The sequence below is a fragment of the Natator depressus genome, chromosome 2 (assembly GCF_965152275.1).
Source record: "Natator depressus isolate rNatDep1 chromosome 2, rNatDep2.hap1, whole genome shotgun sequence".
NCBI classification, from domain to species: domain Eukaryota; kingdom Metazoa; phylum Chordata; order Testudines; family Cheloniidae; genus Natator; species Natator depressus.
The window spans coordinates 233,692,344-233,709,810 of record NC_134235.1 but is presented as its reverse complement, the minus strand read 5'-3'; the positions used below and the strand labels follow the sequence as shown (position 1 = coordinate 233,709,810).

The following is a 17,467-nucleotide window of genomic DNA, read 5'->3' as shown; positions in this document are numbered from 1 at the left end:
GTAGCAAGCAGAAGCATAAGAGCAGATTCAGGCTGACTCAGCCTCCAATACACACTGGTGAGAGCTAAGCTGTGTGGTTTAATGCAGAACACTACTGATGTTGAGTTTGTCATTTTGCCAAGGGCGTGCAAGTGTCACACGAAAATATTTCTGAAATGTCACCTACAGTTCAGTTTTCTTGTGGGCATTGATAGTTTCCAGAAAGGCATTACGGAGTTGAGCAACAGAGACTTTTGTGTCAACCATGCCAATCTCACCATTGGGCACATTTGCTTCAGCACTCTGGAACACCATCTCCTTTCTCGTAACAGTTTCCTTACTGTTTAAAGCCTCTGGCTTAGGAGAACCAGTATAATCAGACATTGAGCGAGTCAGGAGTTTATGCTTCATTGTAGACACTTCCTGAGCTTGACCTTTCGCCTTAGCAGAATGTGATATGGATCCACTTTGTATGTACATAACGGTCTCACTCCTTTCAGTGTTCTCATGAGTCTTAAAATGGGGTTCAGGCACCTGGTGCTTAGTACACTCTTGCTCTTTCTGAAGCTCTGATGAGTTAGCCTTTAGCTTGCTTACAAGAGATGAGGGAACAGTAGCCTTGTCAAATTCACTTGCTCTAAAATGGTCTTCATTGCTCTTCCCTTGCCTGAGAACCTCAGATGGCAAAACTGGTTTTCTGTTTTTCAAAAGCTGTTCTGTCCCCAAAGGACATTCGTCAGGCTTTGAGCCATAATTCTGAAGTATGTTACTTTTTTCCTTTTCCAGTGCAGTGGCTGGTGAGGATTTTGTCATGACGCTGGCATTGTCTGGTAATAAGAGGCTACTAATTGAGATATTTTCTGGGTCTTCTGTTGCCATCAGTTTGGCAGTTTGAGCAACACCAGCAGGCTGAATATATCCATGTATCGGTTGGCGGACTGAACTGAGTGTCTGGGTGGCAACCCTATGAAAGGAAGAAGTTTCTGACTGAAGAGGCATGTAATCAACTGGCACTGGATGAGATTTTTTCTGAGATACAGGGTCTGTGACAAGTTCAGGGCTTCCATGAGCACTTTCCTCTTTCACCAGTTTCTCTCTAACTTTTACTCTTTAAGAAAGAAAAAGGATTAAAGCTGTGACCAGCAATAACTAGTTTTGGGGAAAACATATATCAATTGTGGGAACAGAGAGCAACATCATATAGTAAACAAAATAAAAAGATAAGCATCTAAGTATTTTAAGGATATACTTTGAAACAACCTCCCCATGTTAAAATCTTGGCATTAACACCAGCCTTAAGGACATTTTAAATTATTTTACAGGCACCTTGTACATGTGTGACCTTTCAGAAAGATAACTGAGCAAGGAATCAAATTTAGAGCAGGTTCCTATTAATCACAATTCCACTCCTTTGTTGAACGTAATACATTTTCATATTGTTCAAAATAGAGAATTAAGAGTTGCTTTCTAAAAAATATAGTTTTTGGAAGGGTGTCGTTAGTGTGAAATTCTAACCTCCTTTTGCTATATGTGCTGTTAAGCTGCCAACATACTGATCCTTGCTCACTTTGAAACAAATTAGTCAAACATCTTGGTATCTCCACATATCCCTTCAAAAAAAAAAAAGTTACAGAATATGTTACATAGACAAGTCAAAATCTCCATGTGAACCTCAGAAATGGGAGCATTTCAAATGTGGCACACAATTTTATCTATCTTGATAAATGAAACCAAATAATGTTAAGGAGCCTCTCTAAAAAAGAAAAACATGTCGGTAGAAAATGGAAGCTCAGTATGGTTGTCACTCTTTGTGGGTTTGTACAAAAACTTACATTGTATGAACATTTAAGAAAAGTTTCACCACATCCCAACATGCTAAATTTCTGAGAATGTACTGAAACTTATCCCACTTTGGTTTATTTTCTAGCAATTCTGTTCAACCTTTACGATGTACATGCACAAATACAAGCCATATTCTGCCTCTGGATGCCGGCTGCTGGCTCCCACTGACATTAACAGGAGCTAAGCATAATAAGCACCTGAGGGCAGCATTTGTCCTACACGTAACCACATAATTGTAACACATCTCTAGCATAATTTTTAGAACCACAAAAAGTGCAAGTCAGTGAGACAGCTGAATAACATTTTAAAATGTCATATAAAAAATTAAAATCGAAAGCTATTTCCCCACACCCACCATGCAACTAGTAATCAGTAAGGTGTTTTTTTGCCCTAAGGTTGGGAAAAGCTCATGTACAGTACCAAGCTAACTATTTAGTGGCAATTAAGAGATATTCCAACCCTCAAGTAAGTGCAATTCAAGGCTTGCTACCAACAGACTTTTCCTACTTGCAGAATTTATTTTACATAAAAACAAGATTAAAAAAAAAATAAACTAATGCTTTTGAGCGCTAGTATAATCCATTACATCTCCAACTACTTGAAACATCACCCTTTGCATCTGCTTAATATTCTCTCTCTCTTATGAGGACTGATCCATTTTAAAACAAAGCACCTCACAGTGACTTACTTCAAAACACGAGTAAGAGCGCTCATTCTCAAAGCTTAAAAAAATGCTTTTTTAGGGTATTATGCACCCACCAATTACTCAGAACAGTCACTGGTGAGGTTTTCAGAGTCAGATAATTAGTTTAACCAACAGTCTGAAATGCAATGAAGACTCCTCCCCAGAAAGCATTTTTCCAGTTGTGAACTCTTTTGATGTTCTGTCAAACTGGAGAGTAGCAGCTATTTGTAGCTCTGAATTTGGCTGTTTTGTCTTTCCAGTGGCTTCAATTTTACTCCTCCTCCCCCACTCTATTCTTAAAAAATAAAACGATAAAGTCTTATTTTTAGTCAAATCCTGCATTCAGGGCATAAAGCATTTTGTAATACAAAAATCTGTTGGCCTGCAGAGTGCAAGTGGGGGGAGGAAAATGGCTAAGAACAGGCTGGAGATAAGATAAGAAGTTAACCAAAGACCAATATCATAATAGCTGTGAAGAAAACATTAGGGGAATGTCTAGTTCTTCATGAAAACATCAATTAGTTATAAGTGACAAAAAGCAGATGCTCGAGAAACAAGTTTCCGCAGCAGTTTATTGAACAGAAATAGTATTTTCTGATTCACTGCTGTTAAAGGATATAAAAGACAAATGTTAAATGAGGGAATGGGAAAGGAGAAGGAGAGGGAAGTCAATAACAATATGTATAATCCGATTATTAGCCACACAGCTACATTCTAGGATACCTGGAGGGCCAGCTGATAAGTGAAGGTGTGTCCCCTTCTGAATCTTTCTGAAGAAACCATTCAGGTTTTGCTTTCCCTGTACTACTATAGAAAACAGAATTTCAGATAACTTTCTGGTAAGACGTCAATACATGCACACTCATTCCCTCCCCGCCTTAATCTTAAAACTGTTTTCAAATTTCTCAATTATAAAGTCTTGGTTTATGAAGTACTGACACTGCACACTTCTAACTTTAACAAATTTGCATGATAATTTATCAAATAACCACCTTCACATACAAAAGAATACATAAGAACAGCCATGCTGGTCAGACCAAAGGTCCAGCTAGCCCAGTATCCTGTCTTCCGACAGTGGCCAATGCCAGGTGCTTCAGAGGGAGTGAACCGAATAGGTAATGATCAAGTGATCCATCCCCTCTGAAAACACACAGAAGCCTAAACATTTTGTCAATTCATTTAACTAACCATGCCCAAATTGTTCAGAACCTGGACAGCCACATCTAAATCATCATTAGGAAGCTACATAGAAAGTAATTTTATGTTACTTCCTGGTTTGATATTTTATATAAGTTACATGGACAGAAGCACTATATTGCACACAGGATTACTGTTGGACTATTCCTTCTATTTGCAATCTAAAGAACTAAAGTCTACCAAAAGATCTTTAGCCCCAAATAAACACAAGTTTAATGAAGCTAGGAGAATGTATTACCATAGCTTACATGAAATTCTTGCATAAGGACAGTGAACATCAGAAAACCCCCTCCTCTGAGAGCAATATGCCGGGTTTCAGAGTTCAGATCCAGTAACTACCACCCCACTGAGTGGGGAGTATGCGGTCTTTTAGGATAAAGTGGGAAGAGTTAAAATACTCTAAATGAGCAAAGAGACACATTCTTGGCCTAATACTTTTTGCATCAGACTCCAAAATGGAAACAATATATGAGCGCCTACTGAAATCTGAAAGCACTGAAGGCTTCAAAAGCCCTTCATGAAACAACTGATATACCATTGCACTCTTTCACAGATGCATTCAATATCTATAATATCCACAAAGAGTCCAACCTCCATAGAAGATCATATACCTTTTTAGACAATGATGAAGTTTATGTACAAAATGCAATGTAAAGGCATAATGGACCAAATTCTGCTCAGTTACACTGGTGTAAATCTGGAGTAGCTCTTTATGATTTAGTAGAGTCACTCTGGATTTACACACTGCTTTAACAGCTGAATTTGGCAAAAGGATCTTTATTAAATTGAAAAGAATTTAGAGTAAGCCTTAAACTCATTAAAAACTCTGTTATTCTGCCTTCCTATAAGGGTCAGATAAAAAGATCCCAGGGAAATCATATATAGGTACTGTAAATAAATCTGCCTATTTATAATGTTCAGTCTGAAACCTCAACCATTACGACTTTCTCGACATCTCTCATTTAAAATCTACCCCTTACTGTTAAAACAATTTTTGTTTTTCATCTTATTAAGATCACCAAAGAGAGTTGCACACAAAGAGTGGAAAAAGCCTTTCAAAGCACTCCATGGGGCGTTGACCCAGCAGAGATTTGGTTGCTTTGAAACAACGAAACTTCCTCTTAGCTCGTTAGTATATATTCTGGCATTTATCACAATGGGCATGAGCAAGGAGCGTTTGTATTCAATCTCTTGTCCTTTGAAAAGAGCTGTCAAACATAAGTGAACCATGTTAAAAATGTGGGTTATTGCATGATAATTTGACAGGTGATGACAGGTTATTTTTTTTAAATGCAGCCAATATCAAAGAATATCTTTGTGCGGGCTTTGCCTGCTCAGTGATGGAAATAGAATTAATAATCAAACCTTCTTAACACAGGAAGTCACAAAATGTTCATATTTGTTCTAGGCAAGCTGTATTTGTTTTTAAATTTTAAGTCAGCTGAACACAAAAGGTGAAAGAACACTGAAATTTTAAACTCTGATTTTCAAAGCTCTACACCAGGCAAACTGATTTTTAGTCATACCTGCATATTCAAACTTGATGGAGAATACAACATTGCAACATTAGTAGAACAGACTGCATGAGACAACAGCTTATTTACCCTCCTGAAACAACTATAAGTATTTCTTAAAAATAGTTCTGAATTCTTTAAAGCCTATTATGTTGAACTGGAAGACACTCACATTAGTTTTCTGAATAGCGTATGCGTTAGGCCATGTCTATGCACACACCGTTGCACTGCTGCAATATAGGTGCTGGAACTAGGGGTGTTGCGCACCCCCTGGCTTGAAATGGTTTCCATCATATACAGGGTTTAGAGCGTGGTTCAATGGCTCTCAGCACCCCCACTATGCAAATTGTTCCTGTACCCCTGCGCTGTAGCGTATGTGCTAAAGATGCCCTACGCTGACGGGACAGAACTCTCCCGTTGGGATAAAAAAACCCACCTCCGCGAGCAGCAGAAGCTATGTCGGCGGAAGCAGCTCTCCCACCAGTATAGCACTGGGCATATCTGCGCTTATGTCGGCGTAACTTATGTAGTTTGGGGGGTGGAATACTCACACCCCCGAGCGACATAAGTTTTGCGGACATAGGCTGTAGTGTAGACATAGCCTTAGCGTTCCTGTTCAGTTTTGTATTGCTCTCCATTTAAACTCAAAGGATTAAGTCAGACCAGAGTAAGGGGGAAACCCACAGGAAACAAAACAATGGCAAGATAAGACAGCCTCAGGTAAATACAAATAATTTACTTTTTAGGGCCAGTTTTCTACTCTCAAACAGATCTTTACGCTGTTTTACGAGGAACATAGTCTGGTCTTTCCACCATCCTACAGTGGTGGGAAAGCTGAAATAACATGTTCTGGAGCTGAAAAGTGGTAAAAAACATGGAAGAGAGGGTTATTCTAAAAGCGTCTCCTCATGGCTGTATGCACTAGGGTTACTTTATTATCGGGGAGAACAAGAACCTCAAATTGAAGTGGACAGGTTCTTGAAGAGTGACGGTCTAATCTCTGTGCCTTTTTTAAGGCTAGAATTTGGTCCACTCCTTTAGCTTCAGGGATTTATAAACCAGAGAAGGAAGAGACCTGGGGGCTCACATTTAATTGTTCCTATTAGTAATAGGATTAGTCAGGAGTGATTTATCTTTAGATTAACTGAATAAAGCTCGACATAGAAGTGTGCAGTGCTTGGCTGAGACCTTCTGTTGGACCAGGCTCCCTGAAACATCTCAGTAGAATGGAATAGCCGGTCAAAAGCCTGCAGTGCAGTTATTTGCATATATAATAACACAGTCTCGGTCTTCTCAACTTTCTCCCGATAGCTCCCTTAGATGAGCACTTTTCCTCTCAGACTTTTGCTTAAGTGGAGTGTCCAAAGGCAGCTGTATGCAGATGCATAAAGGAAGCTATCTTAAAAATTGAGTTTTCAAGGCTCTAAAATATTAGAAGTACAGGCAGTCCTCAGACTTACGACACAATTGGTTCCTGAAAATTGCTTCGGAAGTCGAAACGTTGTACCTCGGAACCACAGTATACTCCATTGTGGGACCGAGAATCATAAAGTTGAAACCAATTGTCACAAATTGAATCAGGGTGTCAATTCAGAAACATCGTAAGTGCCGTTCGAACGTCAAAGTCAAGGACTGCCTGTACTACCATCAGTCCTGTCCTATGTGAAACAGAAAGGGGAAATAAGCGAAATTGCACAAGTTTAGTGTATATGGATAATTGATAGCTGGCTGCATCCATCTACCGGCAGGAAAAGGGAAACTGAAAAGAGACATTCATACTACAGCCTTTGACTGGGAGGGGATAGGGGAGACTTTCCTTACACTACTTGAAAGGTACATAAATACCATGAAATGAGGCATTTAGGAATAATTTAAAGACTCTGAGGAGTTTTACTTCTCTCATTTGAATTTAATAACTTCATTAAGAAGATATGATATACTAAATGAAATTAACTTGATTTTAATAATCTTTTCCCATTGCTGGTTAAATTTACATAAACCTCACGAATCATTCCACTTATATTAGTTCATGTAAATTATTCTGAAGTAGTCAAGATTACCTAGCACAGCTAAATCTTACTGACAACGGCTTACTGTCCATTTTTTAGATGGTACACTGTCAAACTACTGTTACTGGATGTCTCCATTTCATCTTGTTTCTTTACAGCCTGCAATACATTCGCTTACATTAACCTTCAGGGAGCCAAACAACTAAAGATGCATATTTTTAGGGGAAGAAGTTGTTCGAAGATGAAGTATTTAGAGAATTACTAGTGAGACTTTGCTTTCATTTGCTACAATAAAGCATTTGAGGCTCTCAGACTTCAAAGTAACATCAGCAATCTTATGCTGCAGCTCTCAAATGAAGACTGGGAAATTAATTTGAATCTCCTATCCACCAAATATCAGATTTCTCGAGTCATAAGAGTATGTGAAAACTTATGTGGGGAAGACAGAGTGGAAAAGTTTACATCTCAAGTGTTCTGGAACTCAATATATGCAGGATCTCATAAAGCAATATTTATATGATGTATGAGACTACCAGCAGAATCAGAATTTGCCTAAATCCGATGGCCCTAATTTTTTACAACGGTCGGACTATTCTTTTCAACCTACCCAACATACATTTTAGTTTAAGACTTTCATTTGCAGGCTATGGAAATAGGCTACTTCTATTTAATATTGGCAAAAAACTCCTCTTCATAGAGAGAAAATAATATAGAAAATTTACTTTTACTAAAAAAAGATACTGAAAATGAAGTAAATACATTTAAATTGAAAGTGTTTTCTAGATCAAACAATAAATGAACATTTTCAAAATGCAACAAATGTAGTACTGTAACCACCCCCATTCTTAATTTCTCCAGAAATCTCTTAAAAAAAAGATAGTTTCTTTTCATAAAAGGACCTTCTTGTTACTGTAGCTTAAATCTAATCAGCACTCAGCAAACACTCACATGGACTTGTAAAACCTTATTGCATGTAAGCATAGTAATCCAGTTTTACAAGATTGACAATGAGTATCTTCAGCTCAAGGCACACAAGACATTAGCACCAGCGGAGAATTTGCTTATTCAGGTACATCATCTTTAAGTCTTGTCTGTATTGTAGAGAGATTTTTATAAAGGTCAAAGGATACCAGTATAGTAAAAGCATGCTTACCCTTGTCTGGTGTCACTGTACAAGAGCTGGTCATTGTGTGAATGACTTGGTGAAACTGGCTGCTTTGGTGAGGAAAGGGATACCCTGCAAGTTTGCTTTGGTGACACTGGCACTTCCTTAAAGGAGGATTCTTGCTCAGAATATGAAAAGGATGCAGAACCATCCACTTCTGATGACAAGTTCTGAACCTGTCCAGGAGCACTAACATCCTGTGCTCTTTTATTCTCCAAGTTTGAAAGCTCCTCTCTATCTGGAATGCTGTCTTTTTCATGGAAGGAGTATTCCTTTGATTCAGAAGCAGTACTCCATGATTCCTTATTCTCAGACCTGGAGGAGTACAGGGAACTATACTCCTTACTTTCATCCTCCTGCTTGTTGCTTTTTACTTCTTTTTTTTCACCAGTGTCAGGATCTTTTCTTGCCCTGGTATACCTGGATAAATATTCAGAATCTCCCTCAGATTCTAAAGGCAATCCATATTTTTCTGCTAGCTGGCGTCTCCTCTCTGCCTTGTACCTAGCTATTCTTTCTGCTTTAGACTCAAGTCCCTGGGTATCCATGGCTCCTGTGCTATATGTAGGCTCTGAATGTGCTCCTGTAGGTTCTGCTCGATACCTGGATGACCTAGGTTGTTTTTCTACAGAAGAATCTGAAATTTCCTCCTCTTCATTTGATCTTCCTACAAAAAGTATGTAAGTAGAATAATTAAGAGGGATTTAGTGACTTGTCCTGAATTCACACTTTATTAAAAATATTATTCAAATCTCTTTGAGTATCACACTTGCCATTCAGTAAGCAGGCTTCAAACGTATATAGTGTGACTTACTCTTTTTAGTTATTATAGGTTTTTGTGATTCAAAATTAACTAGCAAAACTGTTTATGGCTACTCCCATGAACTACTCCAAAATAACCCTCTATTTCTTGCACTGACATCTCCAAAACACATACAATGAATGAGGAACGTGAAGTAAATGCTCCTGAATACTGAGCATGTATTTCACCTTCAAAAGGAAGTTAGGATTCTTATACTAACTCACAGATTTTAAAAATACAACCAATGTCTCTTTCTAAAATGGTGGGAGAACAGAGATTCTGTACAAAAATAAATCAAAGCCAGACAGAAAACTGAAAAGCAATTTAAAAGCCTCTGTGACAGCGTTCTCTCTGAAAGCAAACCATGAAGTGTGAGAACTGTGTATCTGCTACTGCAAGCTCGATAACATACCAAGCATGAAGTACTTCAGCAATATCAGTTTGAGATATATATATATGTAAACATATTTCTTACCAAAGTGGGGACTATATGGGTCTGTTGCACGCATATATCTTGGTGTATCTTCTTCTAGTAAACGGTGGGTAACTAATCCAGGACAATTTTGTAGGAGGATGGGCTGTGTATCATTTTCAATTCCTTCTAAACGTCTGGCGATCCTCTCTTTCCTGCAAAAGATGGAAGAAAATGTGTAAACGTTATCTAAGGATTTGGAGATCGTTTCTAGAGGAGGTCACAAAATAATTCTATTACTAAATTATTTGTATTTTACAGCAGTTAGACAAAAGGCTATTTTACCTTTTCATTTCCAAAATATTTTGCTTGTTTGGTTCAAAGAGTTTTCTTAATTCTGAAACTAAAAAGAAAAAGAAAAAATGATGCAGTGTACCTTTTATAAATTAGGAATTCTCAGGCATCACAGCAGGATCTCTATAAGCTTCTATTTTAAGCATCAGAGCAAGAAGGAATGGTCTAGAAAAGTAGGTTTTCACATAACCAGTCACTTGTAGGTAAACATTTCCTATTTGGGTTCCTCATTTACTAGCCTCCTTAAAACACATTTTGCACATACTGTAGTAAATACCAGGGAGTCCTCTAAAGATTTAGCTAGACTAGGTTAAAACATGGTATTTTAAGAACATGTTAAAATACAAATTTACCCTGTATACACTAGTGTTTTAAAAGTTAACACATTAATTGGTTGAGGTTAATCTTGATGGGTAATTTAGGTGACATCACAATGAGCTAATATGTTAATACAGGTTGGTCTGTCTACACTTGTATTTTTACTATTAGCTAAATGTGTTGGCTAATACATTTTTAAAAACACACCAAGTCAAACCATTTAATCCTAGTCTAGACAAGCCCTAAGAGTCCTGATGACTTGTGGCCAAAGACCACATAGTACTTTTCACCAACTCTTCCCAGAGTTAACCCCAGTACCCTGGTTATTTTCCTACTTTGTTAGTTACAGTCTGCTTAGATAATTTCCCCCTATAGATATTTACTTCTTATCCTAAACTGTTTAATAGTGTTACCTGCTGTTAGACAACTATCACATTTCATCTCCTGTCATTTCACTAGCATTTCAGTGATGGGTGAAGTAATCCCTACGTACACAGTTTCAGTCAACATTTGTAAACCCCTTTGAACAAAAAGATGCTATATAAATAAATGTGGCACAATTTCTTTTCACCAGGCAACAAACTCCATGTATGCTACCACAGGGGCTGGGGAGTGAGAAGCTAGAAGCCTGATTTCCTTTGCAATAGTATAGGACTAAAAGCTGAATCACTATGCAGACCTCTGATTGGGTTTTAATATAGAGTGGCTTGACCTTGCCGCTGATATTTAAAAGACTTGCTGCTTCTTTATGTAAAGTTTAGGGTTTTGTTTTACCTAAAACTGGTAATTTACTTCTTTTCCTGTGACTTCCGTTTAGGTGCGGCAACTGTATTCCATAAATATACAGACTGATGTATTGTAGAAATGAGGTCTGGTTAGTAATACAGCAGTGTCAACTCAGGGTCTTGGCCATAGTAAGTATGATCAATAAATCAACATAAAAATAAATATTCAATTTATGGAAGGACAAGATTAACCATATTTTAAAATATTTGCTTCCAAGATAAAGGCTGGCATTCAACCAAGAACTCAATTTTATTGCAGCATTAAGTCCCTGAAGAGGAGGTTTTAGAACGTACCACTAGTATTTAGTAACATGAATGCACATTTGGACTTAACTTCCATTGCACAATATGGGTGATGAACATACCTACCTGCATACCTGAAAGATCTCTGCAAGTGAAAGGCAACTGTATTAAAGCATTACACCACTTCTTGCCCCTTTATCCTTATCTCATTTAGACAGGGATTGAAAATTAAAGAGGGCCAAAGTGAGACTTGCTCTATTTAGTCCTGAACCTGTGTGTGTGGGAGGGGTGGGGTGGGGGGGGAGGAGAACACGCCTGACTTCTTGTGAACTGCTAGAACAGGAAGAGAATGTTCTACACGGCTGCAAAGGTAAGCTTACCAGATTTAGTCCTTGTAGTTTAGGTGGGACATAAGGTAACAAGCATTACCAATATGCACCATTCAAATTGCACTGGGCTTCTTCTCCCTCACTTCGTTCCTTTCCACTGGCTTTTCTCAACCAGTTTTTTGGTCAACCACTAGTGCTAGAAACTAGATGCCCTTCCACTCCCTGTAAGTTTGGAAATGTAGCTCTCAATGGGAACAAGATGTGAATTTCTGATCCTAGTAGTGCATGAATTATCAGTGGTTGCTAAAATGGTGTGGAAGACTGTTGCACAGGAACTTCCAGGACATGGTCCAAGCACTTGTTCTATAGTGTTCAGATTAACCTTGACATATATCATAGCTATATATAAAACAATATGTTGAAGTTGTGTGTTTTTTGTGCTTTTCAGGGTTTATGTTGATACTTTTTTGGTGTGCAGGTTTGTTTTTTGTTTTTAAATAGAAGCGCTCATGTGATGCTATCAATATAACAGACAGTCAAATGGTAGACTGGAATTTGTGATAGCATCACAGAGAGAAGTTGTATGATGCAGCTGTAACTCACGGAAACAAGCAACTTCAAATTAAAAAGGAGATCCCTGGAAAATGGAAAAGTCAGTTGCTGGATTCCCATTCCACCGTTAAAAATCATTTTTGTGGTTTGCCACAGCATGCACATTCTTCAAAAGGAAAAAAACAAACGTTTAATAAGATCAGGTGGATTTCCCCAGTTATCTCCAATATTAGTCTCCCTGATCAAATTCAATATGAAGATTGTTGAGTTTAAATATTGGTCCAGAGTAATCTGATCAGACCAGGATCAAAGCACAGATGTAAGGTATTCCAGGCAATTTGTATACTAAGTCACCTGTTTGAAGGACAGATATCTCAGCCCTCAGTGCTCTTAACAGAGCTTCCCTCAAGCACCAAAATTCACTTTAAAATTAAACTAAAATGGATTGAATGGAATGCATATGGAGCACTATTAATTAACAAAATACTGCAACCTTATAGACAGTATATCCTGGATATCACTATTCAGGATGATCTGATACCAACTGGTGTAAAAATGTTACAGCAGTAATAGTGTGGGATTCAATCCCATCATTTTTTTTAAGAAAAATATATTAATCACAGTGTACTGGACTCACCACAAGGTCTTAGACTGGTCACAGGATTTCTGATTGAAAGCATGAGTAGACTACCACTTATCAGTGTGCACTATCATCAATCTTTGGTTTAAATATTGGACTTTGGAACAGTCTCATGGCCAGCCACATGTAGTTTGCTTCAAAAATTTTTTTATTTTATTTTAGTGTATTTTGAGAGAAGGGCAGGGAGTGTTAGGGGAATGATGTGTTGAAACTTTAAATGTTCTACAGAATGGCTTTGTATAATAGGCAATGTGGGTTGCAACATAAGTGGCATATGTTAACTTTCCTTTTCTGTGGCCATAAAGAAATGGATAGTGTTTAAACACAGGACTATGAGGTTCAAAATAAAGACAACATGCAAAAATCTACTTTTTTATTTATTTTTTAATTATATTGTAGTAGTGCCTATGAGTCCCAGTCCTGGATCAGGGTTCCATTGTTCTAGCTGCTGTACAAAACACAACACGCTTACAATCTAAGTAGAAGACAAGAGACAACAGGTGGATACAGAGAAAGCAAATGGAAACAATGACACAATAATGATCAGCATGAGAGGTAGTGGTCTCAACATACGAGCTTGACATATCAGTTGTCAAGTTTTCTGTAGGCATACACTTAAGTTATATTGATTATGAAAGGATGAACCCTAGCAAAGTTGAATTCTTAGTTTTAGATAACTGCATGTTAAACACAAGACGAGGACAGCTGGATAATGAGAGTGGAGGTTTTATGGGCAGGCTTCCCTCAAAGTCAGATAAAAACGGATTTTTAAAAAGATTTTTTTAAAAAAAAATCTGACTAAATTAAATACAGGTTTATTTATATATTATATATTTTAATTTTAAAATTAAATTTGAAATTATGACAACCTGTGTTAAGGCCTACATTTACTAAATCTATTAAAATCATTAAAAAATATTAAGCCTTACATGTGTGTTGCCAAGTTTTAAAGAAAGTCAAACCACTGAATGGGATGAAGTCACCGACTATGTAGCTGGAATCAGAGTTTGCTGAAGTGCTAAACCTGCTTTTGACAGCAGTAGCCTCTTCTGCAGGTGCAGTGATTTTTTTTCCATTTCAGTTTATTCAACTATTTCAGTTCAATGACTAGTTCATTCAATGTTTAGAAAATGATAGGAGTTGAAAAAGCAGAAATGCTTTTCCGCCCCCCTCTTCTAAACCATGAATAAAAATTAGGCGTGAGAAGATGAGATCTACTAGATCTAAAATCCTTAAGGACATGGTGACCAGAAACAATCAGTTCAATTCACTAACTACAGAGAATACACATTTATTTAAGCATATATATAACTTGCATCTATTTATAAACTACAGAGAATACTTTATAAATAGATGCAAGTTATATATATGCTTAAATAAATGTGTATAAATATAGTATATCTTCCTTGTCAGTAAAATAAAGCACCAAAATTTAGCGTAAAGACTATATTAAGTTGCAAATCAATGTGTTTTAATTGCACCCAACCCTTGCAAAAAAAATCAACCTTTCTTTGGAAAATAATTAAGTACCACCAATGCAAAGATGCTGAAAACTGATTATTTAAATCAAGGTTTCCTGCTTGCTGATTTGAAGTCACAGCTAAAATCAGTGATTTAAATTAATCCACTCCTCACCTACACCCACTTTATTTTGTTTTCTTAAAGCATTCATTTAGTATACGTTGCTCTGATTGCCTAATGAGGATAATGTGTGCTGAAATGCCATGTGGGACTACAGGTCAGACCCCGGTGATCAGCAAGGTCCAGTTGGTTTTAAACAGTGACTGACAACTGAGCTAAATAAATAGTTCTGGAGGTACAGCTGAAGCACCTTAAGTACAATTTGTAAGTGGTTGCTGCAATACAGGACCTTTAAAGATGGTGGGTAGGGGAGGAGTGAAATTAAAAGTGAGGGAGAAAGAGTCTGGAGCATCTACTGACACTACTCATTTAGTCTTATAGCTAGTTAATCAGGACTGAAGAAATTAAGTTCTGTTAACTAATATTTTGCTTAAATAAACAGCTTCACCTCAGACATCACCTACCTTAAAGGCTAGTCCTGCAGAATTCTGCTTCTTCAAATTTATTTAGGCCTTTCCACATTATTAGTTATACATACACAACTTGGGCAAAATTTAAAAAAACAAAAACACACTACACCATTTCAAGCTGGTCAGAAGACCTCTTTCCCTTATAACCTCTTCATCCCCAGCCACAATTTTATATGCAATTAAAAGGAGCAGTGAAATGATTACACACAGACTCCCTAGAGAATTCTTCGGTTACATAAAGAGAGTAGAGACCTCTCATGTTTACTATCTGACCATTCGTTTTTTAGCCAATTACAGATGGATTTACCTACAGACAATATCAGGCAGCAGCTATTTTTGATTAATTTTACAAAATGTCAAAAAGACAACTTCATAAAATAAAAGAAGTCTTTTTTTTTTTTAAGCCAAACTTTAGCAATTTAACCACACTATAAATCATATAGATACACTTTAGCCGGCAGTTCTGAGTAGAGCATCAGGCTCATGAAGGATCTCTCCAACACCTTCGCAAACAAGATGGAGACAAAAATATCAGGGACCTACTCTATACTGCTTTGCATTTTTCCCCAAGCTTGAGATTCCAAAAGGCAATTTCAGGTATGTAGATCAACATCTGAATAGCACTTTCCCAAAAAAGATTTCAGAGTACGCATGCCCTCACACTCTCTATTTGGGAAATTTTTAAAAACAGGCAGGCAGTCAGCTACTGCAAGGTTTTCTTATTTGCTGGATAAAATGTTGAAACTCATACATTTTTCTCCTAAAGACACTGACTGGCTCTTGCGACCTTATCTACTTGGGTTTCTCTTTTTACTGTGGTCTGTGATTCTATGGGGGCTGATGCCAAGGCCCTGCCTGTTCACTAATTTGTTGTTCTGTGACCAAACAGAATTATACCGTCGCACACAGACACTCATGGCAGATTTGGGGATAATATTGCTTTCAACCAATTAGTAACTCGGTAGAGGTGGGGAACTTATCCCTGCATGACTCTAAAATGTGCAACACTTGGGAAAGGGGGAAGAGAGAAACACCTGTAAAGTGTTTAATTTACATTGAAACTTCCATACTTTGTTTTGGCATAAAGTACATAAATAGTTACTGATGGTCTATGCTGTAGCTAAGTGGGACAGCCATTATGCCCTCAGCAACAGCTCAAGCCTTTGACATTAGAACCAATTTTAGAATGTTGGTTAGGACACTAAATGTTGGTTATCCTCTATTGAAGGCTCGCTGAATTTATCTTTGTTTAGATATTTATTGATCTTCCAAGCAGGATTTATCCTGTGACACCAAACTGGCCATTTCAGCAGATGCAGTATTCATCTTCCAATGCAGCTACATGTCATAGAATCATAGAATCATAGAATATCAGGGTTGGAAGGGACCCCAGAAGGTCATCTAGTCCAACCCCCTGCTTGAAGCAGGACCAATTCCCAGTTAAATCATCCCAGCCAGGGCTTTGTCAAGCCTGACCTTAAAAACTTCTAAGGAAGGAGATTCTACCACCTCCCTAGGTAACGCATTCCAGTGTTTCACCACCCTCTTAGTGAAAAAGTTTTTCCTAATATCCAATCTAAACCTCCCCCATTGCAACTTGAGACCATTACTCCTCGTTCTGTCATCTGCTACCATTGAGAACAGTCTAGAGCCATCCTCTTTGGAACCCCCTTTCAGGTAGTTGAAAGCAGCTATCAAATCCCCCCTCATTTTTCTCTTCTGCAGACTAAACAATCCCAGCTCCCTCAGCCTCTCTTCATAAGTCATGTGCTCTAGACCCCTAATCATTTTTGTTGCCCTTCGCTGGACTCTCTCCAATTTATCCACATCCTTCTTGTAGTGTGGGGCCCAAAACTGGACACAGTACTCCAGATGAGGCCTCACCAGTGTCGAATAGAGGGGAACGATCACGTCCCTCGATCTGCTCGCTATGCCCCTACTTATACATCCCAAAATGCCATTGGCCTTCTTGGCAACAAGGGCACACTGTTGACTCATATCCAGCTTCTCGTCCACTGTCACCCCTAGGTCCTTTTCCGCAGAACTGCTGCCTAGCCATTCGGTCCCTAGTCTGTAGCGGTGCATTGGATTCTTCCATCCTAAGTGCAGGACCCTGCACTTATCCTTATTGAACCTCATCAGATTTCTTTTGGCCCAATCCTCCAATTTGTCTAGGTCCTTCTGTATCCTATCCCTCCCCTCCAGCGTATCTACCACTCCTCCCAGTTTAGTATCATCTGCAAATTTGCTGAGAGTGCAATCCACACCATCCTCCAGATCATTTATGAAGATATTGAACAAAACCGGCCCCAGGACCGACCCCTGGGGCACTCCACTTGACACCGGCTGCCAACTAGACATGGAGCCATTGACCACTACCCGTTGAGCCCGACAATCTAGCCAGCTTTCTACCCACCTTATAGTGCATTCATCCAGCCCATACTTCCTTAACTTGCTGACAAGAATACTGTGGGAGACCGTGTCAAAAGCTTTGCTAAAGTCAAGAAACAATACATCCACTGCTTTCCCTTCATCCACAGAATCAGTAATCTCATCATAGAAGGCGATTAGATTAGTCAGGCATGACCTT

General features: G+C 38.2%; 1 protein-coding gene across 12 annotated transcripts in view; it reads right to left on the bottom strand.

The window, feature by feature from the left end:
• The window catches only part of SVIL (supervillin), a 236,771-nt gene that overhangs the window by 64,363 nt on the left and 154,941 nt on the right, over positions 1-17,467 (bottom strand). For 10 of the 12 annotated variants that reach the window (XM_074946163.1, XM_074946164.1, XM_074946165.1 and 7 more), the window contains 5 exons: positions 9,951-10,008; positions 9,669-9,820; positions 8,380-9,058; positions 3,230-3,313; positions 167-1,087 (listed from right to left, as the gene is read on the bottom strand). In XM_074946163.1, coding sequence (XP_074802264.1) covers positions 167-1,087; positions 3,230-3,313; positions 8,380-9,058; positions 9,669-9,820; positions 9,951-10,008 — 1,894 coding nt within the window. The remainder of the gene's footprint in view (positions 1-166; positions 1,088-3,229; positions 3,314-8,379; positions 9,059-9,668; positions 9,821-9,950; positions 10,009-17,467) is intronic. The other 2 variants (XM_074946166.1, XM_074946170.1) reach the window with 1 other exon arrangement.